At 47.8% G+C, this 22,266-nt stretch overlaps 1 protein-coding gene across 2 annotated transcripts; it reads right to left on the bottom strand.

Moving 5' to 3' along the window:
• Positions 1-370: 370 nt before the first annotated feature.
• LRRC24 (leucine rich repeat containing 24) lies at positions 371-19,003 on the bottom strand. 2 transcript variants are annotated; one of them, XM_026722996.2, is made up of 5 exons: positions 18,980-19,003; positions 6,790-6,961; positions 4,846-5,124; positions 4,145-4,313; positions 371-2,881 (listed from the first exon to the last, which is right to left on the bottom strand). In XM_026722996.2, exons 2-5 carry the CDS (start codon positions 6,949-6,951, stop codon positions 1,845-1,847), a joined length of 1,647 nt encoding a protein of 548 aa, XP_026578781.1. In that variant the 5' UTR covers positions 6,952-6,961; positions 18,980-19,003; the 3' UTR covers positions 371-1,844. The 2 variants fall into 2 exon arrangements, with proteins under 2 accessions (XP_026578781.1, XP_087787966.1); XM_087931840.1 differs by lacking the exon at positions 18,980-19,003 and adding an exon at positions 16,271-16,386.
• Positions 19,004-22,266: the final 3,263 nt, after the last annotated feature.

Below are 22,266 nucleotides of genomic sequence, written 5' to 3'. Positions count from 1 at the left end.
GTCAACCTTGATCCTGGTTAGATTTGAACTGCCAAATTACAGTCAGCCGGCAGTCAGCAGAAGTAGCCTGCAGTACTGCGCTCTAACCACTGCACCACCGTGGCTCAAAATCCTTTGGGCTTTGCAATTTGTTTAATTTCTGTTTATGTAATATTTCTTGCTCTAATGTTTGTTCCTTGTTTTTGACAGTGAGATAGGTGGCATATAAATATTAAGGAAATAAATAAGTTGGTTAGAGAGATGCCACCACTGAAGTGGGCATCTCTGCAAAGATTTCAGCCAGCAGGACCCTTCAGCGTAAGCGAGATATTCTCTCTCCCATTATCCCCTGCCTCCAAGTCCCCAAAAGAAGACAACGGAGCCTCCGCAGTGACGAGATGCTGGCTATATTTTATTGGCTTGTTTGCTTGGGGGAAAAAAATAATCTCCCGGGCAGCCATTTTGTTCCTGGCGCAACTACACAGCTAGGTTGTTTTCTGTGCTCTTGGGACACACCTGATTTCATGGTTTGGGGACTGGTGGGGAGAAGGAAGGAGATGTCACATTATCGCCGGCAGAGGAGTATAGTCCTCGAATTTACAACCCTTCGTTTAGCGACCGTTCAAAGTTACGACTCTTAAAAAAAAAGTGACTCAGGGCTGTTTTTCACACTTAATGACCGTTAAGTCATGCGATCAAAATTCAGCTTGACCGCTGACTTGCATTTACGATGGCTGTAGTGTCCCGGGGTCAAGCGATCAACATTTTGTGACCTTCTGACACCAAGCTACGTCAAGAGGGGAAACCAGGATCGCTTCACGACCGTGTTACTAATTGAACAACCGCAGTGAATCACGTAACAACAATGGTGAGGAAGGCTTGAAACATGGGGCAAAACTCAATAACTTAGCTGCAGAAATTTTGGGCTCCACTGTGGTCATAAGTCAAGGACCAACCTGTAAGGTGGCGTTAAGGAGGGGTTTTCTGTGGGATATACAAATTTTTATCCTTTTAAATAAAATGACAGGCAAGCCAAAAAAAAAACCCCAAACCCCACTGAGTGTCCTACTCAGCCTTCACGAGGGATTGTAAAGGCTGTCCTGTCATCACTGAAATCTGGGTCAAATTTGCACAGTTTTTGGTCAAATTTGCACAGTGAATGTCTCATTCAGCCTTCGGTGACTTTTTTTTTTTTCCCAAGCTTGCATTTTCTCTGTGACCCCAAAACCCTTACGTCCAGTTGCAGAATGCCCGGGAAGGGTCACCACTGGAAGCTGGCAAAAGTTCAGCGGTCAAAATCCGTTGCTGTCCATCAGCCGTCCGATCGCGCTTTTGACAGGTCCAAACATTTGAGGATGTCCAGCTTGGTGGGGCGAGGGGCCTCCAAGTCCAGTGTGTTGAGGAACGACATCGTCGTGATGGGGGAGGAAGAGGAAGGTGTCACGGATCCCGTTCTTGCTTGGGCGTGTCCTGGAGGAATCTGATGGATCGCAGTGAGAAGCCAGCCGAAGGGGGACCCTTCTAGCAAAGCTCTTCAGGTGTGCTAGGCTTTCAGATCTGAAGGTGAGCTTGAGGGACCCTCCTGAATTGCTCCACAGCCTTTTCAGGGAACAACGGAGAACAAGACGGGGATGATCAACACAGTGAGGGTCGAACATGTCCCATAAGTAAGTAGCCACAAGGTCATAACTCTTATTGAACATACACGAGTCCTCCCCACAACCCGTGGCATGGTTTCCACCAGAGGTCCCAGGTTCCTTTCACTCAAGGCCCTGAACTTAAGCAGACGGTGGTAGGAGGAAGTCAAGCAAATGGCTCCGTTGGGGAGGGGCAGTCCCTTCACCCCCCAGCTTCCACAGCTCCACTCAGCAGTGGATTTCGTACGCTATCTGAGGCTGGAGCGTCAGTCCCTGGTTGGCAAAGTGTTCGCCGCCTTCCTGGGGAGCCTCTTCTTCTTCTCCCGCTCCTCCTCCTCCTCCTCCCGGCGTCTGAGTTGCTTGGTCTTGCAGCTGCTCCGGAAAGACCCCGGCTAGGCCCTGGGGGTCCTTGTAGGTGGCGAAGAGGGGCTTATTGCGGTCGATGACGAACATCTCGTGGCCGCGCTCATCTCGGTACTCTTCCAGCTGCGCGAAAGTGGTGGGCCCGTCGGAGTAGTCGTTGACGTACAGGATGTTCTCTTCCTTCTTGGCCTTTTTCCGCTTGCGGTGTTTCCGGTAGATCATGATGACCAACAGCAGGGCCAGGAGGGCTAGCAGGGAGATGGCCACGGCGATGGCCGTCTGGGTGGCCATGCCCAGGGCGTGGAAATCCATGCTCTCCAGGTCGTACAGGGGCTCCTGGCTGATGTCGACGGAAGCCGCGGAGCCCTGCGACTGTTGCTGCTGCTGTTGCTGCGAGAGGTTCACCAGGAGGTGGAAGACCACCTGGGCCATCCCGCCGGGGTTGGAGGCCTCGCACTCGTACTTCCCGGCGTGGGACACCGTCACGTTGTTCAGGAAGAGCATCCCGCTGCCGGTGTCCGACTGCTCGAAGCGCTCCCCGAGGCTGCGCTCTCTCAGCTCGAAGCTGCCGCTGGGCAGGCGGGTCCGGCTTCCCCAGGAGTCCCCGGCCCGCCAGTGGGCCAACTTACGCCAGGTCACCAGGGGCTGCGGGTAGCCCGAGGCCTGGCAGGAGACGCGCAGGTCGTCACCCAGCCGGGCCGTGACCTCGAGCGGCTGCACGTGCACGACGGGCGGGATGCAGATCAAGCTGTTGCCGGAGACGTCGGCGAGGCTTTGGTAGGCCAGGCGGGGCGGCTCCGAACACTCAATCTTCTTGTCCTGGGGACTTAGGAGCCTCTGGCCTTCCTCTCGGATCCAGCTGCTGAGCCAGTGCAGAGCGCAGTCGCACCGCCATGGATTCTCTGCCGGGGGGAGGGGTGGGAGGAAGCGGGGTGGGGGAGAAAAAAACAACGAGTATCCTGCGTCAACGGTAGTTCACGGGAGGTTTTGAAGAAAAGGCTGGACGGCCCCTTGTCTGGAATGGGATAAGGTTGAGCAGGAGGATGGAGCAGGAGACCCCCATGGAGGCCCTGAACTTAAGCAGACGGTGGTAGGGGGGCCCTTCCGGCTCTATTCGGACTGAAAGGGTCTCGGGTCTCCTGATCGACCAGGATCCTGATCCTCATCCCTCCCTCCCTTCCCCCTTCCCCCTCTTTCTTTCCTTCCTTCCTTCCTTCCTTGGCCAATAAAGAATGCTCTTCTCTTCTCTTCTCTTCTCTTCTCTTCTCTTCTCTTCTCTTCTCTTCTCTTCTCTTCTCTTCTCTTCCCTTCCCTTCCCTTCCCTTCTCGTCTCTTTCTCATTCCATTATTCCATTCTATTCCTATTTTTTTCCATTCTATTCTTTCCTTATTCTATTTCCATTCCTTATTCTATTCTATTTTTTCCTTATTCTATTCTATTCTATTCTATTCTATTCTATTCTATTCTATTCTATTCTATTCTATTCCTATTCTATTTTATTCTTATTTTATTCTATTCTTCATTCCATTATTCTATTCTATTCTATTCTATTCTATTCTATTCCATTCCATTCCATTCTAATTCTATTCTTCATTCCATTATTCCTATTCTATTCTATTCTATTCTATTCCATTCCATTCCATTCCATTCTATTTTATTCTTATTCTATTCTTCATTACATTATTCTATTCTGTTCTGTTCTGTTTTATTCCTGTTCCACTCCACTCCACTCCACTCCACTCCATTCCATTCCATTCCATTCCATTATTCTATTCTATTCCATTCCATTTTATTCTTATTCCATTCCATTCCATTCCATTCTATTTTATTCTTATTCTATTCTTCATTACATTATTCTATTCTATTCTGTTTCTGTTTCACTCCACTCCACTCCACTCCACTCCACTCCACTCCATTCCATTCCATTCCATTTCCATTCCGTTCCGTTCCGTTCCATTCTGCTCCACTCCATTCCATTCCATTCCATTCCATTCCATTCCTTATTCTATTTTATTCTAATTCCCATTCCTATTTCTACCAGAGTTCTGAGCTGTTCCCGATTTCTCTCAGCCCTTCCTGCTGAGATGCTTCCCCACCTGCCTAAAGGGCTCCTCTTTCGCCCAGAAGAATCGGAGGCCTGTTCCAGGGCTCCCTTTGGACCTACCTGTCAGCCTCAGCACTTGCAGGCTGATGAGGGGCCTCAGGGCCACGCGGCTGATGGTGCGCAGGTTGTTCTTGCTGAGGTCCAGTAAGGCCAGCGAGGTCAGTCCAGTCAGCGCTTGGTCCTCCAGGGACTCGATGCTGTTCTCTTGCAGGTGAAGTTCCTGCAGCCTCTGCGAAGGGGAACAACAGTCAACAGTCCGGCTCTCCCAGTCCTTCCTCCTCACACGTCAGAACTCTGAGACAGACATCTCAAAAGTTCTGTTTTATTTGGACACATCTGGGAAATCCCGAATCTGAAAGTTCCGGGTTTCCTTGCAATAAGTAAAAAAAAAACCCACAAATCCACCCCTGTACCCATCATTGCATCGCCTGCCCCAATCACCATCCATCCCGACTTGAGACGTTCCCTCACCCAGGTGCAGAGATAACACGACCTTGACATTAGAAAAAGAATGCTACTATGTCTAACCACATACACTCCAAGAAATCCCCCCCCTCCCATTTTCCTCAAGGCTCAAGAGGCTGGCCGTGTGGAAGCATCTGGAGTCTCCAAAGCTGGCAACTCTAAGACTTGTGGACTTCAAACTTTCGAGTATAAATTTTATTGTCATTGTACGTGTATAAGCCTACGCATACAACGAAAAAATTCACACAACATCCAGAGACCAGACCCAACACACACACACACAGACACAGACACACCTCCAGTTCACAAAAAGTGAAATCTGGGAGTCGGGTGATCTGGTTGCCGGAGAGGTAAAGGACGCGGAGGTGTTCCAGGCCTTTGAAGATGCTGCTGTTGATCAGATGGATGCGGTTGCCGTTCAGCGCCAGCTCCAGCAGCCGATTCTGGGGGTGGAAGGCGCCAGGCTCCAGGGCGGAGATGGTGTTGTTCTGCATGTAGAGATAGCGGAGGTCCAGAAGGGAGACCAGGTCTTGCTGGCGGATCTGGGTGATGCTGTTATCTTGCAGGAAAATGGTCTGCCCGGGAGGGAAGGAGAGACAAAGGCCAGATGCAGTCAAGGCTGGGATGCAGGTCCCTTGTTGACCTAAACTACATTGGAGCCTGGTGGTTTCCTTGCAGACATTTCATGACCCAACTAGGGAATATCATCAGTCCTAGAGAGGAGTAAGATTTGTGGAGAGGAGGAGGAGGAGGAGGAGGAGGAGGAGGAGGAGGAGGAGGAGGAGGAGGAGGAAGAGGGAGTCCCTGGTGTTCTCTGAGTTGGGTTGTTTTCTTGCAGACGTTACATTGACCCAACTAGGCAACACCATCAGTCCTACAAAGGAGTAAAGTTTGTGGAAAAGAGGGGGAGGAGGAGAACTGTGGGTTCCTTGGTGTTCTTTGAGCTTTGTCGTTTTCTTGCAGACGTTTCAGTACCCAACTAGGTGACACAATCAGTGTGAGAAGGATTGGGGGGTTTTGGTAGGAGAAGGAGGACTGTAGGGTCCTTGGTGCTCTCTGAGCCTGGCTATTTTCTTGCAGACATTTCATTACCCGACTAGGGAATATCTTCAGTGCTAGAAGGGAGTTGGGTTTGCAGAGAAGAGGAGGAGAACTGTGGGGTCCTTCTCCCCGTGTTAAGGGTCTTCTCACCTTGAGTTGCTCATTTGCCCTTTTGAGAGTCAATAAAGGTTCCGAGAAGGTTCTACTGGGTGTGGAACGACCCGAGATAAACCTCCAAGTGGCTTCTACGACACTGAGAGAGCTAATGACCGACCTTCAGAGCACTAACAACCAGATGACTGTGAAGAATAGAAATCCTTCCATTCTCCACTATTCAGTCAGAACTGAAGAAGCTTTCTGGATGAGAAGGAAAATGTCTTCAAAGACTGTCTCTTCAAGACAGTCCAGTTGCCTTTTGGAAAAAAAAGCAGCTTTGGGACAGATTGTTGTATGCACACTAAGAGCTTCTGCGCACATTCCTTGTGTGTCTAATCACACTTGGCCAATAAATAATATTCTATATTCTACAATCTACAGTCTATATTCTATATTCTAAATTCTAAATTCTGAATTCTGAATTCTAAGTTCTGTATTCTGTGTTCTGTGTTCTGTGTTCTGTATTCTGTGTTCTGTATTCTGTGTTCTGTATTCTATTGGATGACAAGTGAAATGTCTTCAAGGAAATAACCAAGACAGTCCAGTTGCCTTTTGGGTAAAAAGCACTTTTGGATTGCTGTATGCACACTGAGAGCTTCTGCACACATTCCTTGTGTGTCTAATCACACTTGGCCAATAAATAATATTCTATATTCTACAATCTACAGTCTATATTCTATATTCTAAATTCTGAATTCTGAATTCTAAGTTCTGTATTCCGTGTTCTGTCTTCTGTCTTCTGTGTTCTGTATTCTGTGTTCTGTGTTCTGTGTTCTGTATTCTGTGTTCTGTATTCTGTGTTCTGTGTTCTGTGTTCTGTATTCTGTGTTCTGTATTCTATTGGATGACAAGCGAAATGTCTTCCAGGAAAAAAACCAAGACAGCCCAGTTGCCTTTTGGGTAAAAAGCACTTTTGGATTGCTGTATGCACACTGAGAGCTTCTGCACCAGAGACAAATTCCTTGTGTGTCTAATCACACTTGGCCAATAAAGAATATTCCCCATTCCGCGATCTACACTCTCCTGGGCTCTGGCGGCCTCACCTGGGTGGTGGGGGAGATGCTCCCCGGAATGTCCTTCAGCCCCAAAGAGCCACACTCCACCGTCAGGCTGTAGCAGCGGCAAGGCGTGGGACACACATGCGCCTGGAACACCAGGAGACCGAGCACCAGGAGGCAGAGAAGGGAGACCTTCGCCGGGGCCATCCTAGACCAGCTGCAGGAGAGAGAGAGGGAGAGAGAGGGGAGAGGGAGAGGGAGAGGGAGAGACAGGGAGAGAGGGAGGGAGAGGGAAGGAGAGGAGAGAGAGAGGGAGAGAGGGAGGGAGGGAGGGAGAGAGAGGAGAGAGAGAGGGAGAGGGAGGAGAGAGGGAGGGAGAGAGGCAGAGAGAGGGAGAGAGGGAGGGAGGGAGAGGGAGAAGGAGAGAGAGAGGGAGGGAGAGGGAGAGAGGGAGGTAGAGAGAGCAGAGAGAGGGGAGAGGGAGGGAGGGAGAGGGAGAAGGAGAGAGAGAGGGAGGGAGAGGGAGAGAGGGAGGGAGAGAGAGCAGAGAGAGAGGGTGAGAGGGAGGGAGGGAGAGGGAGAGGGAGAGAGAGCAGAGAGAGAGGGAGAGAGAGGGAGGGAGAGGAGAAGGAGAGAGAGAGGAGGGAGAGAGAGAGAGGGAGGGAGAGAGAGCAGAGAGAGAGGGTGAGAGGGAGGGAGGGAGAGGGAGAAGGAGAGAGAGAGGGAGGGAGAGGGAGAGAGGGAGGGAGAGAGAGCAGAGAGAGAGGGTGAGAGGGAGGGAGGGAGAGGGAGAAGGAGAGAGAGAGGGAGGGAGAGGGAGAGGAGAGGGAGAGAGAGAGAGAGAGAGGGTGAGAGGGAGGGAGGGAGAGGGAGAAGGAGAGAGAGAGAGAGGGAGAGAGGGAGGAGGGAGGGAGAGAGAGAGAGAGAGAGGAGGGAGGGAGGGAGGGGAGAGGAGGGAGAGAGGAGCAGAGAGAGAGGGAGAGAGAGGGAGGGAGGGAGAGGGAGAGGAGAGAGAGAGGGAGAGGGAGAGGAGAGGGAGGAGAGAGCAGAGAGAGGGGTGAGAGGGAGGGAGAGGGAGAGAGAGGGAGAGGAGAGGGAGAGGGAGAGAGGGGAGAGAGGAGAGAGAGCAGAGAGAGAGAGAAAGAGAGAGAGAAAACATTGCAACACGGCCCCCAACACAGGAGAAACCAAGGCAAGTCACCCCAAGATGGCCAGATGGTACCCTTAGGGCAATCCGGCGACCATGAGGATTGTTTAGATGATCTCAAGTGACTAACCGTGTCAGCTTGGCAACTGAACTCATTCTTGTGACCGACGCTGTGTGTCCCAAGCTCAAGTGATCCCCTTTCTTGCGACCTTTGGACGAGCGAAGTCAATGGGGAAGCCAGATTCACTTAATGACCGTGAGACTAACGGGTCAGCTGCGGGGATTCATTGAACGACTGTGGCAAGGACGATGGTTAAAATGGGGAAATACTCGCTTCAGAAATGCCTCGCTTAACAACAGAAATGTGTGGGGATGGATTGCGAGGACCACCTGTACGCCTTGACCAACCCAATCAATGTGAAATTTCGTTTTTTTCAGACCAGAAATGGTTGGAATGGAGTGAAAGGACCTCTAATCCTGTTGCCTTAGCAACCTGTAGGCCCAGACCAGACAATTGTAGTCTGTGGACTTCAACTCCCAGAATTCCCGAGCCAGCTGGCTCAGGAATTCTGGGAATTGGAGTCCACCAGTTGTAAAGTTCCTATCATTGCCTTGGCAACCCTCAACGAAAGAAGGGGAAGTCATCAAATTTGCTGGTGATACTAAGCTGGCAGGAATAGCCAACACCCAAGAAGATAGGCTCAAGATCCAGATGAATCTTGAGAGACTTGAACTCTGGGCCCTATCTAACAAAATGAAATTCAATGTAGAGAAAAGTAAAGTCCTACACTTAGGCAAGAAAAACCAAAAGTACACATATAAACTGGGTGAAACCAGGCCTAATAGCAGCAACTGGGAGAGGGATCTTGGAGTCTTAGTGGACAATCAGCTAAATAGGAGCCAGCAATGTGCAGCAGCAGCCCAAAAAGCCAATGCAATCCTAATTTGCATTAACAGAGGGATACAATCGAGATCAAGGGAGGTACTAACACCACTCTATAAAGCCTGAGTAAGACCACACCTAGAGTCCTGCATCCAGTTTTGGTCGCCACACTATAAAAAAGAGGTTGAGACTCTAGAAAGAGTGCAGAGAAGAGCAACCAGGATGATGAGGGGACTGGAGACTAAAACATACGACGAACGTTTACAGGAACTGGGCTTGGCTAGTCTAGTGAAGAGAAGGACCAGGGGAGATAGGAGAGCAGCCTTCCAATATTTGAGGGGCTGCCCCAGAGAGGAGGAAGGGGGTCAAGCTGTTCTCCAAAGCACCTTTGAAGGCCAGACAAGGAATAATGGATGGAAACTGAACAAGGAGAAATTCAACCTGGAAATAAGGAGAAACTTTCTGACAGGGAGAACCATCAACCAATGGAACAGAAGTTGCCTTCGGAAGTTGTGGGAGCTTCATCCCTGGAGGCTTTCCAGAAGAGACTGGACTGACATCTGTCAGAAATGGTGCAGGGTCTCCTGCTTGGGCAAGGGGTTGGACTAGATGACCTACAAGTAAAAGTAAAAAAGAAAGAAAAAAAGAGCCTACAATATGGAGACCACAGGTTCACAGACAGTTTACAGGTATCCGAGTTTAAGCCCCCGAGCCTCACCAAGGGGTGTATTAGCTGAGTAGGGACAACGGCTCTTCTCCCCGCTTCTCTCCTCTTCTTAAACGGAAGTCTTTGCTTTAAGCCCTTGAAGCATCCTCGAGTCCACAGAAACGCGGCTGTATTTGCATTTCACGCTGAGCCAAAACGCTGGAACGGTTGGGATTGGCATGGTGCCCAGTTCAAGCTTCATCACGTGCTGGGTTGGCACGCTGGGCGCAAATATAGAGAGCCAAATATAGCACCAAAGCAAGAGAAAGCAGAAGGACGAGAGGGCCCTTCAGTCAGGACATCGCTTTCAGAACAACAGAAAAACAGAGTTGGATGGGACCTTGGAGGTCTTCTAGTCCAACCCCCGTTCAAGGGGTTGTCCAACCATCTATGGAGATTCTCCATCATCCAGGTCCTGGTTGTCCCAAAGGCGCTTTTCTCAAGAGGCAACTGGACTTTCTGGTTTTTTCTTCGAAGAGGTTTCGCTTCTCATCCAAGAAGCTTCTTCAGCTCTGACTGGATGGAGGGGAACGGAAGGCTTGATGCTCCTTGCAGACAGTTGGTCATTTGCATCCTTTTTAGAGAGCCGTTGAGGCCACTTGGAGGTTTGTCTGTGTCCTCAGGGTCACCTGAGTGTTGCAAATGGGTGCGGGATGTTTTCTGCAGATGTTGTCATGCAAATGAGTCTGGAGGAAGCTCCACGCTTGTTTGCACCGCTCAGGTGACCCTGAGGACACAGATAAACCTCCAGGTGGCCTCAACGACCCTCTAAAAGGATGCAAATGACCAGCTCTGTCTGCAAGGAGTCTCAATCCTTCCATTCCCCACCATCCAGTCAGAACTGAAGAAGCTCCTTGGATGAGAAGTGAAACGCCTTCAAAGAAAATCCAGCTGTCTCTTGAAAAAAGCACCTTTGGGTAGCTGTCCAATCTATAATTTAAATTTCCAGGATTGGAGCACCCAGAAATTCTGGTGGCAAGCTGTTCCACTGGTTAATTGTTCTAACTGTCGGGGAATTTCTCCTTAGTTCCAGGTTGCTTCTCTCCTTGATGAGTTTCCATTTATTGTTTCTTGTCTGACCTTCTTGTGCTTTGGAAAATAAGTCGACCCCCTCCTCTTTGTGGCAGCCCCTTAAATATTGGGATATCTCCTTCTGAATGAGGCGAGGAAGAGTCTGGCAGCCATCAAGGCCTCTATGTTGTCATCCCAACGTTGACCCCAAACTGCCTTCTTGTTGCAATCAACGCAATGCCAATCCTTTAGATTGCCAATCCTTGCATTCCAAACAAGAAATTCAAATAAGAAAAGAATTGCTATTCATTTCCCTCACGGCTCATTTCTTGATTAGTGCCAGCTCGGTTCCTAGAATCCCAAAGTTTGGAAAGGGCATGGGAGGGCATCTAGTCCATCCTCTGCCCAAGTCAGGAAGCCTCAAATCTGCCCTGGCCAATGGCTGCCCCAACCTTTGTGTGAAAACTTCCAGTGACGGAGCTCCCGTATCTCTGGGGAGGGGAGGCTGTTTCACAGCTTCAGAAATTAGAGAATAACAGAGTTGGAAGGGGCTTTGGAGGTCTTCTAGTCCATCCTGGGTGAATTGCATCAGTTGTTGAACACAAGGTAAGCCCAAATCCAAAAGAAGAGAAGATATACATGCATCCTCTCCAGCAACCAACACCCAGATAAGCAGGGATTAACACCAGACAGACAATCGAGCAGAAAACAATTCCCTAAATAAGGTATTACCAAGTAGAAAACCATATCCCCACCAACGTTGCCAGGACAGGCTATTGCATATAAACAGACTCCCCAGCACTGATGAAGTTACCTACTTGGGTAATGAAACGTCTGCCACAATACAACCACAATCAGAGAGCACCTAGTCTACCTCCTCCTCTCTGCACACCCTACTCTGTTCTAGCACAGATGATGTTACCTAGTTGGGTCATGAAATGTCTGCAAGCAAACCCAGCTCAGAGAGCACCAAGGACCCCACAGTCGTTCTCCTCCTCCTCCTCCACATTCTACTCCCTTCTAGCACTGATGATATTACCTAGTTTGGTTATGAAATGTCTGCATGGAAACCACCAAGCTCAGAGAACACTAAGGACCTCACAGTCCTCCTCCTCCTCCTCCTCCTCCTCCTCCTCCTCCTCCTCCTCCTCCTCCTCCTCCTCCTCCTCCTCCTCCTCACCTCACTCCCTTCTAACACTGATGGTGTTATCTGGTTGGGTCATGAAATGTCTCTAAACAAAAAACTAAGCTCAGAGAGCACCAAGGACCCCACAGCAGTCCTTTCTTCCTCCTCGTCCTCCTCCTTCTCCTACACTTTGGACATCCCACTCCCTTCTAGCACTGATGATGTTACCTAGTTGGGTCATAAAATGTCTGCAATCAAAAACCCAGCTCTGAGAGCACCAAGGACTCCCCAGTCCTCCTCCTCCTCCTCCTCCTCCTCCTCAATGCAAATTTCACTCCCTTCCAGCACTGTTAATGTTACTTAGTTGGTCATGAAACATCTGTAAGAAAACCACTAAGCTCAAGGACTCCGCAGCCTTCCCTCCATTCCTCCTCCTCCTCTTCCTCTCTGGAAACCTCACTCCCTTATCACACTGCTGATGTTACCTAGTTGGGTTGTGAAAAGTCTGCAAGCTAAAAATCAATCTCCGTAAGCGCCCAGAAAAAAACTATATATTGATTTACTGCCATATACGAACCTCCCTCCGCCTCAGTTCCCCCGCTTGAAAGCTAGAACGATATCAAGCTATCCTAAGGACGTCCCATGGGGTTCAGAATGGCAGTCGGGACCCTTGGGTGGCGGTGGGTGGGGGAAGGCTTTGCGAAAGAGAGGCAGATACAGCGTGTGACGTGCACGATTATGATCCACTCTGTGATCCTCCAGGGATAGGGCAGGATTACGTGCAAAACCGATCAGCTCCTTCCTCACAGGGGCTTAGCAAGAATACTCATTCTGAGATTACAATGGTGATTAGCAAACCCCGTCACCGGGAGGGGATATCCAGAGTGACCTTGGGGCTTTGAAAGCCACTGGTGAAATTGCGGGAGGTGGGGGGGATATTTGGCAGGGGTCTCCGTTCCCCCCACACCACGCAGACCCCAAACGGGGTGGTACGTCAACCTACCAGACTTCTAGATTTCGTGTTGAACAGAGGTAGGAGATGGAGAAGCTTCTGCCTTCTGGGTATCAACAATAGAGGCATTTGCGTATCCATTTATTTTTTTTAAAAAAAATGGAACAAATAGTCGGATACAGTGAAATCTTAAATGAAAAGGGTGAACTCCAAACAAAGGAAGAGTCAGACGAACAAGGAATAAACATGAATTGGTACTCAGATGTGCAAATACATTCTAGACATGACAAAGATAGTTAGAAAGAAGGGTATATAAATGAAGGGTATATATGAATTTAATATAAAATCTTAACAGGTACTGATGAGAGGATGATTAAAAGATTACATGCTTATTATTAGGAGTGAAGTTAGAAGAAGAGGAAGTTAAAGAAACAATGATTGCATGGGGAAAAATCTTGCTTGGGTATGGGATAGATTTAGAAAAAATGGCAGAAATTATGGACCAGAAACTATACATTAACAATGTCAACAGCATATAAAGAGAATTTGTATAAGATGTTTTACAGGTGGCATCTACCCACCAGCAAGAATAGCAAAGATGTTCAAAGATAAATCGGCGAAGTGTTGGAAATGTCATCAGATACCTGGAATGTATCACCATATGTGGCGGACAAGTGCAGAAACTACAAGATACTGGACTGAAATCCACAAGTCTTAAAGTAGCCAAGTTTGGGGTCTCCTGAGCTAGGTTAAGCAGCCTGAAATCTGAGCTTGGCTCGTTCAGGCTATGGGAATGCATCCAAATAATTTACTTTTCAGTAATAAGTATGTGGGTTACTTTTGGGCCCTTTTAGGATAGTGTTACTCAACCATGGCAATTTAAAGATGTGTGGACTTCAACTCCCAGAATTCCCCAGCCAGCCAATTCCCTAGCTAGCAGCGCTGGCTGGGGAATTCTGGGAGTTGAAGTCCCACAAGTCTTAAAGTGGCCATTTGGGGGATGCCTGCCCAGCAGCTTGCAGGAGCTCCTTCATCTCAGCCCAGGAAAAAGAATGAATCACCTCCGGGTTCGGTTTCGTACAGAATGCAGGTAATCCTCGCCTTACGACCACAATGGAAGCCCCCGCATTTCAGCTGTTAAAGTGAGACATTTGTAAAGAATTTGCCCCATTTTCTGCCCACAGTTGTTCAGCGAATCGCTGCAGTTGATAAGTTAGTCAGCCGGTCGTTCAGTGAATCTGGCTTCCTTGCTTGTGAGAAGGTCGCAAAAGGGGGAAGACCGCAAGACCATGGGGACGCTGCAACCGTCATAAATACGAGCCAGGTGACAAGCGTCTGAATTTTGATCACGTGACTGTGGGGGTACTGCAAAGGGCGTAAGCAGGGGCGGGATTAAAATTTCTTAACTGGTTCTGTGGGCTTGGCCTAATTTGTGGGTGTGGCTTGGTGGTCACGTGACTGGCTGGGCATGGCTTGAATGTAAATATTGTAAATATTTATGTAAATATTGTAAATATTTATGTAAATATTGATTTTTTATTAAAAAAAAGACCAACTTTTACCCAAAATGAGGCAAAGCTGGCAGGCAGATTGAGTTGCTCGCAGAATCACAGATTCATTCAGAGATATATCTATCTGCTATCTGCTGAGTCTGCACTGAAAAATAGAAGCTTCAGCCCTAAAGGAAGGTTCAGCTCTGCTTTTAGATTAGCTAGAAAGCAAGAAATCCAACGGTTTCCTGCTTTCTAGCTAATCTAAATCTTCCGACACAGCAGAACAGCTGGTGGTTGGGGGAGGAGAAAGGAAAGGAAAAATAGCAACTTATCAAAAATTAGGCAAAGGCACAACCTAGGCAAGTGGGATGGCCTGCATGCCATGCCATAGAGCTGGTCCGACCAGGCAGAATCCCACCACAGGTCGTGTGAAAAACGGTCACAAGTCACTTTTTTTTTCAGTTGTTCAGTTTGGTTTTTTTGCCCCCTTTTACAACGGGGAACCCAGAGTCACTTCACAATGGGGTGACTAGCCTAACGACTGCAGTGATTCACCTAATGAACGGTTGTAAGTCAAGGATGATCTGTCCTGAATCCCATCCGTGCCCCAGAGATGAGAAAGAATCCTGTCTGGGCAGAGATGCCACCTTTCAACGCATCAACTATCGGGGACCAGCCTTGGGGATGTCTCCCGGATGGGCACCTTCTCCTTCTGGGGGCCTTGAAGCTGGCTCCCCCATTCTTAAGAAGGGAGCTGGCCCAGGAGGGGCCCCAGCAGCTCTGGGGCCCCAGAAGCCTCCCAGGATGGCTGAGGGCAGGGGTCTCCAACCCTGGCCACTTCAACTCCCAGAATTCCCCAGCCAGCAAAGCTGCATTAGAGTGAAGCTGGCTGGGGAATTCTGGGAGTTGAAGTCCGCCAGGCTTAAAGTTGCTAAGGTTGGAGACCCCTGGCTTAGGGACACCACGAAGTGGTGGAACTCCCCGCCACAAGATAAAGACAGGACTTCTTGGTGGTGAATCCCCCAAATGTGTCCTGTCCGAGCAAGGGCTTGGACTAGATCTGGGGTCCCTAACCTTTTCTATACTCTCCTGATATATTTACACCAAGACAAATTCCTTGTGTGTCCAATCACACTTGGCCAATAAAGTATTCTATTCCATATTCTTGCACCCCTTTACGAAAGTAAATAATTATACATACATACATACATACATACATATATTTTCTTATGTTTTCGTGGGTATTTATATCTATGGTATTTAGGTTTCTTCGGGTATTTTCCCACGTCTTAATAGTTGTTGCTGAAATGTTGCTATAACTTTAAAAGCACAACTATTAAGATGTGGAAAAATACCCGAAGAAACCTAAATACCATAGATAGATAGATAGATAGATAGATAGATAGATAGATAGATAGATAGATAGATAGATAGATAGATAGATAGATAGATAGATAGACAGACAACTAGATAGATAGATAGATAGATAGATAGATAGATAGATAGATAGATAGATAGATAGATAGATAGATAGATAGATAGATAGATAGATAGATAGACAAACAGATAGATAGATAGATAGATAGATAGATGATAGATAGATAGATAGATAGATAGATAGATAGAGATAGAGATAGATAGATAGATAGATAGATAGATAGATAGAGATAGAGATAGATAGATAGATAGAGATAGAAACGGAGACAGATACAGATACATACATACATACACACACAGACACACATCTCATTATGCATATACAAGATAATTTGGAAGCTTCTAAATCCAGGTTTTCGTACCCCTTGGAATATCATCCTGCCTACCCACCCCAGGGTTCCCCTGGGTTGGGAATGCCTGGGCTAGATGACCTCTAAGGACCCCTTCCGCCTCGGTTATTCCATTCCTTCTGTTGTGGGTTATTCTGTGAAATGGGTTTCCTTGGCTGGGGATGATGGGCAGAGGCGACCCACCCTCCTTAGGCGCTAAGTGGGTGGGGTGGGGTGCGGGGTTTCCTTGGGCACCTGGCCCATCCGGGGGCCCGCTGCCTTCTAGTGGCCGGGAGTCCCGGAGGCCCACCATCTACCTGCCCCGAGATGCCTCCCCCCCAGGCTCCCTCCCTCGGGGGCCCTGCCCGCGCCCACCCCCTGCGGGCGTCGCCCTGCCCGAGGCTCCGGGAGAGGCGGCGCCGCGGAGCCCGCCCGCCCTCACCTGCCCCGCACGGCTCTCCATGGCATCGGCGGCCTCGCTCCGGCTCGCTCTGCTGGGATGCCCGCCCGACTCGCCTGGGAAGCCGCCGAGCGCCCGGCTCTGCCTTCCCGTGCCAGCCGCCGCCGCCGCCCGCCCGCCCGGTGACGTCAGCGCCGCCCCCTCCCCCCCTCCCACCCGGAGGCTCCTGGCCGGGGCAGAGGAGGGAGGGAGGGAGGGAGGAATGCGCGGATGGAGGGAGGGAAGAGGGAAGGACGGGTGCAGGGGTGGAGGGATGGAGGGATGGATGGATAGAAGGAAGGGACGACAGGTGCACCGGTGGATGGATGGATGGGCAGATGGGCAGATTGATGACAGATGAGTGGATGGATGGGTGATTGGAGAAATTGATGGATAGAGGGATAGAGAGATGGATGGATGGATGGATGGATGCATGGATAAATGAATGCGTGGATGGATAGACAGATAAATGGATGGGTAGATGGATGGATGGATGGATGGATGGATGGGTGGATGGATAGATGGAAGGAAGGATGGATGGATGGATGGAGAAATGGATGGATGGATGAATCCATGGATGGATAGATGGAAGGAAGGAAGGATGGATGGATGGATGGATGGATGGAGAAATGGATGGATGGATGGATGAATCCATGGATGGATAGATGGAAGGATGGGTGGATAGATGGATGGAGAAATGGATGGATGGATGAATCCACGGATGGATAGATGGAAGGATGGATGGATGGATGGAGAAATGGATGGATGGATGAATCCATGGATGGATAGATGGAAGGATGGATGGAGAGAAATGGATGGATGAATCCACAGATGTAAGGATGGGTGGATGGATGTTTGGATGGATGAATGAATGGATGGGTTATTGGAAAAATTGATGAATGGATGGATGGATGGATGGGTTGATGGAACCGCCTAGAACTTTGGGACCAGTAACTCCTTTCAGCCTGAAGGTCATCTAGTCCATCCCCCTTTTGTTCCTTAACAGCACCCCAAGCACCAAAGTCCTTCATCCTAGACCCCAACTTCCCTCAGTCCTTGCCTGTTTGGGGCCCTACCAAACTTTTGAAGTCCAACCATCTTTAAAGTTGCCAGCGTTCAGAAACCCTGGTCTAACTATGGACGTGTTTCTTTCATTTTTCACCTGTTGGTTTTCTGTGAATGAGACCAGGTACCCTGATTCCCACCTTCTTGCTTATTTTCATACCGCAGAAAACTGTGGGGGTTTGTTTCACCTGTCAGGGACCCCCCCCAAAGATCATCCAGCTCCACCCTCTGCAATGTGAGGCCAAACCCAGTTCAGTTGGTTTTCCAGCCTCCCTTCTTAAACCATCAAGGAAGTTGCTGTAGCGGCTGTTATGAGAGAGCGCTTAGCACGCACTCCAGAATTTTATGCACACACAGGTTTACATTTAGAAACCTATTTGTCACTGGGTTTTGTAGTCCCACGGGCCCGGAAGACAAAAATGCCACAATGCAGATACACACACACACACACACACACACACACACACACACAGAGAGAGAGAGAGAGAGAGAGAGAGAGAGAGAGAGATACACACACACATACACATATACACAGAGATACATACATACACATATACATATATATACACACACACATCCAGCAGCATCTTGCTAATGCTGTGTGTGCATAGAACTTCCACTTTGTTTTATTCTCATTATATTTTTATAATAGAGGACATATGGGATGTTGAGTTTCCTCAGACACAACTATTGTTTTTCATCCGAGGATGCTTAAAACAAAATACAATACGGTGTATACTGTAATATATTTCCTGTTTGACCCAGGAGCCAGTATTTGAGAATTGCAGCTTAAAGGGAAAACATGACTGGACTAGCTGATCTTAGAAATCCCTTCTCACTCCACAATCCAAAAAGTGAATAACTTGATGGGAAATGGAGAAAAATATATATATATCAGGAGTCCGGATGTACCTTTTTCGAGTAATCAATTTTATTTCAAAGTCAAACCTTCGATGAGGGAATGCTGGTATCTTTTTTTTTAGCTGTCATAGCAAACTAAATAACTTTAAGATGTGTGGACCAGCTCCTAGAATAGGGGGAAGAAGAGAAGAAGAAAAAAGAGAAGGAAGAAACGGGGGAGGAGGAGGAGACAGATAAGGAAGAGGGGGAGGAGAAGGAAGAGGAGGAGAAAGAGAAGGGAAAGGAGGAGGAGGAGAACTGGGGGCCCTTGGTGCTCTCTCAGCTTGGTGCTTTCTTTGCAGGCGTCTTGTGACCCTACTAGGTGACATCATCAGTGCTAGAAAGGAGTGTGGTTTGTTTGCAGGGAGGAGGAGGAGGAGGAAGAGGAAGAGAGGAGGAAGAGGAAGCAGTGACAGAGAAGGACTGAGAAGGAAGACTGTGGGGTCCTGGGTACTCTCTGAGCTTAATTGTTTTCTTGTAGACGTTACATGACCCAACTAGGTAACATAATCAGTGTTCTATTTTGGACAGGAGGAGGAGGAGGAGGAGGAGGAGGAGGAGGAGGAGGAGGGATCCTTGATGTTCTCCAACTAGGGAACATCACCAGTGCTAGAATAGATTGCCCTTTTAGCATGGGGATGCTAACACAGTTATTAAGTGTGAAAAACAGTCATAAAAATCCCCCTTTTTCAGGGCTGTTGTAACTTTGAATGGTTACTCAATGAACTCTTGTAAGTTGATGATTACCTGTATGGTCAAAACAGCTACATCTCTGTTACCATGGCGATATAGTCTCTCTCCTCTTGCCAGTGTACATCTGCATATTGCAAAAAAGAAAAAAAAAATGAACAACCCCCAAAACCCTGAACTACACAACTGAGAAAGGGCCCAGTTGCTCCACTGTGGTATATGTGTTTGTGCTGCATCTAATTTTGGTCACCGCAATATTAAAAAGAGATGTTGAAAGAGTGCAGAGAAGAAGAGCAACGAAGATGATTAGGGGACTGGAGGATAAAATGTAGGAATATCGGTTGCTGGAATTGGGTATGTCTGGTTTCATAAAAGGAAGGCCTAGCGGGGACGTGATAGCACAGCATCCCAGTATTTGAGGGGCTGCCCCAAAGAAGAGGGAGTCAAGCTACTCTCCATAGCCCCAGAAGGCAGGACAAGAAGCAACGGGTGGAAACTCATCAAGGAGAGAAGCAACCTGGAATTAAGGAGGAATTTCCTGAGAGTTAGAACGATTAATCAGGGGAACAACTTGCCTCCAGAAGTTGTGAATGCTCTAATGCTGGAGATTTTTCAGAAGAGACTGGACAGCCATTTGTCTGAAATAGTATAGGATCCCCTGCTTGAGCAGGGGGGCTGGACTAGAAGACCTCTCAGGTCCCTTCCAACTCCTGTTATTCTGTATTTTGTACTCGCGTGTGCGATGGACGGCCCGCCCAGAAGCGTTTTCGGCATCGTGAATTGATCCACCGCGCGCAACAGAAAAACCCGTCCTGATACGTTGCAATCAAAGCCAAAGGCGTCCTTGGGTGCCCGGATCAATTTGTTAATGAAGCTTCTCTTAGAGACTGATGCTATTTTTATAGGAACAATTCGGACAGATGGTCCGTCGTGCCTCCAGGTCATTATTAAAGATTTATCTTTCTTTTCTTTTCTTTTTTTTTTCTCTCTCTCTCTCTCTCCCACACGGACAGATAGATGCAGGTGAAAATAAAACCAAGTTTAAAAAATTGCGGCGTTAGAAGCTGATCTATTTGTTTTCCAGGAAAGAAAAAAAAATAAACTTCTGTATCAATTCGTTTGGCTGTGTTTTCCCCCCCCCAAATGTATAGCTTTTTAAAAAAAATTTTTTTTTTTTACTGGATGCTGGTTTTTGAATGGCTCTTTATTACCAATGATAATCTCAACAGGGTTCTTTGTGCCCCGTGGCTGGGAGACCATGTTGGAAGGCTGCTGATTTCAAAAAATCAGACTTCTGACGATCCCTTTTTTCTCTAGAATGGAGTCTCTAACTTTGGCCACTTTAAGCCTGGTGGACTTCAACTCCCAGGAAAGCTAGCTAGGGAATTTTGGAAGTCCTCCCAGGCTTAAAGTGGCCAAGGTTCTCTCCATCCCGTCCTTTCTTCCTCCCTCTCCTATCCCTCCCTCCATCCTATCCCTCATTTTCCTTCCCCATCCATCCATCCATCCATCCCTTATTTCCTTCCTTCTTCCCTTTCCTTTTTTTAAAAAAATATAGTTTATTAATTTTTACAATTAAAACCAGTCACAATACATACGCAAATAAGCAAAAGAAAGAAGAGAGGAGAGGCAGAGCGGGAAAGAATTTTGAGAAAGGAAAGAAAAAGAAAAGGAGAAGAAAGAAAGGAGGAGGTTACAAGGTTAAAAGTATTCTTCTTTTAACAGTTTGCAAGGTCTTCTTTTGTTTTCCTAACCCTAACTTTGTGTCCTATAACCACACCTGTTTTTTACTTATATCTCTACCTCGTTATTATGGGTTGATACTTTTCTTTTATGCCTTTTATGCCTTCTTCCCTTTCCTAACCCTCCGTCCGCAATCTCAGAGTCGGCTTCACACAGATCATGCCACAGTACGTCGCTCCTCATAAATCCTTCCAAGTTTTTCAACTTGGCTCAAGGCTCGTGATTTAATTAGGGTGATTGCTGGAATTCTCACACACCCACCCACACACCTGTCTTTCTTTCCTTCTTTCCCTTCCTCCCTCTCCTATCCTTCCTAATTTCCTCCCTCCCTCCCTTGCTGGGGAATTGTGAGATTTGAAGTCCACACGTCTTAACGTTGCCAAAGTTGGACCCCCCCGCTATAAACTATTCCAGGGGGGCTCAACAGCCCAGGAAAATCTCAGCACAAGCTTGGCAAACGAGAAGGACCTTCCTTAAAGTGCTCCCTCCCTCCCACCAGATGACCACAACCACAACCAGCTGACTTGGGCTCTGGCGTTTTTGCCAGGCTGTCAAAGGGCTTTGGCCAAACTGGAGGGTCATCCAGGGAGCTGCATTTCTATCAGAACCGAAAGCCAGCAAAACAATATTTTTCATTAAGGTAAATCATACGCCGAACGGCTAAGGGGACTAGGTACGTTTAGCCTAAGGAAGAGAAGGACCGGGGGAGACCCTGATAGCGTCTTCTGATACTTGAGGGGCTCTCACCAGAAAACAGGGGGTCCACCTATTCTCCAAGGCACCAGAAGGGAAGACAAGAAGAAATGGATGGATGAATAAAAAGTTATTTAGGTATCTTTTGAGCCTTTCTGCCAAGATGGAAGCAAAGATTTTGTAATCTGCATTCAGCAAAGAAATAAGTCTATAGTTCTTAATTTGTGATGGATCGGCCCCTTCTTTTGGAATAAGTGTGATATAAGCTTCTGACCATGTTTTGGGTATTTTCTTATTTAACATGGCTTCATTCATAACTTCTAACAATGGAGTGCTCAAACGATTCTTGTAATGTTTTATAAAATTCTGCCGGAGCCCATCTGGGCCTGGTGCTTTTCCATTATTCTGCCTATTAAATGCTCCCGTTAGTTCCATCATTGTTATGGTACTTTCTAACATTTTTTCAGTCTCTTCAGATATCTTGGGTAGGTTAGCATTTTGTAGATAAAGCTTAATTCTTTCCTCATCAAAATCCTCCTGTTTATATAATTGTCCATAAAAGTCTTGGATAATTATCTTTTTCTCCTTATTACCATAACACATTTGGCCTTGATCATCTATTAACTGTACTATTTTCCTAGATTCTGTTCCTAGTCTCCAAGGCACCAGAAGGGAAGACAAGAAGAAATGGATTTTAAGAAGAAATTGGGCAAATATTTGACCTGGTTGCTATAGGGTTTCCTGCCTGAGCAGGGGGTTGGACTAGAAGACCTCTAAGACCCCTTCCAATTCTGTTATTGTGTATTCTATACTCACGTGTACGATGAAGGAGAGAAGCAACCATACAGAGAAATTTCCTGACCGTGAGAACAATTAACCAGTGGAACAGCCTGCCACCAGAAGCTGGC

This window comes from Pseudonaja textilis, chromosome 3, assembly GCF_049901715.1.
Source record: "Pseudonaja textilis isolate UNSWEBS1 chromosome 3, rPseTex1.2, whole genome shotgun sequence".
In the NCBI taxonomy this organism is placed as follows: Eukaryota; Metazoa; Chordata; class Lepidosauria; order Squamata; family Elapidae; genus Pseudonaja; species Pseudonaja textilis.
Note: the sequence above shows the minus strand (reverse complement) of the source record. Positions and strands in the feature narration are given on the sequence as shown.

Coding starts and splice junctions, on each gene's coding strand:
- LRRC24 (XM_087931840.1), bottom strand. CDS start 16,296: ATGCCATGGAGAGCCGTGCGGGGCAG. Junction 5,125..6,789: donor GCATCTCCCCCACCACCCAG/GTGAGGCCGCCA, acceptor CCTCCCGGGCAG/ACCATTTTCCTGCAAGATAA. Junction 4,314..4,845: donor TCACTTTTTGTGAACTGGAG/GTGTGTCTGTGT, acceptor TCCCCTTCGCAG/AGGCTGCAGGAACTTCACCT.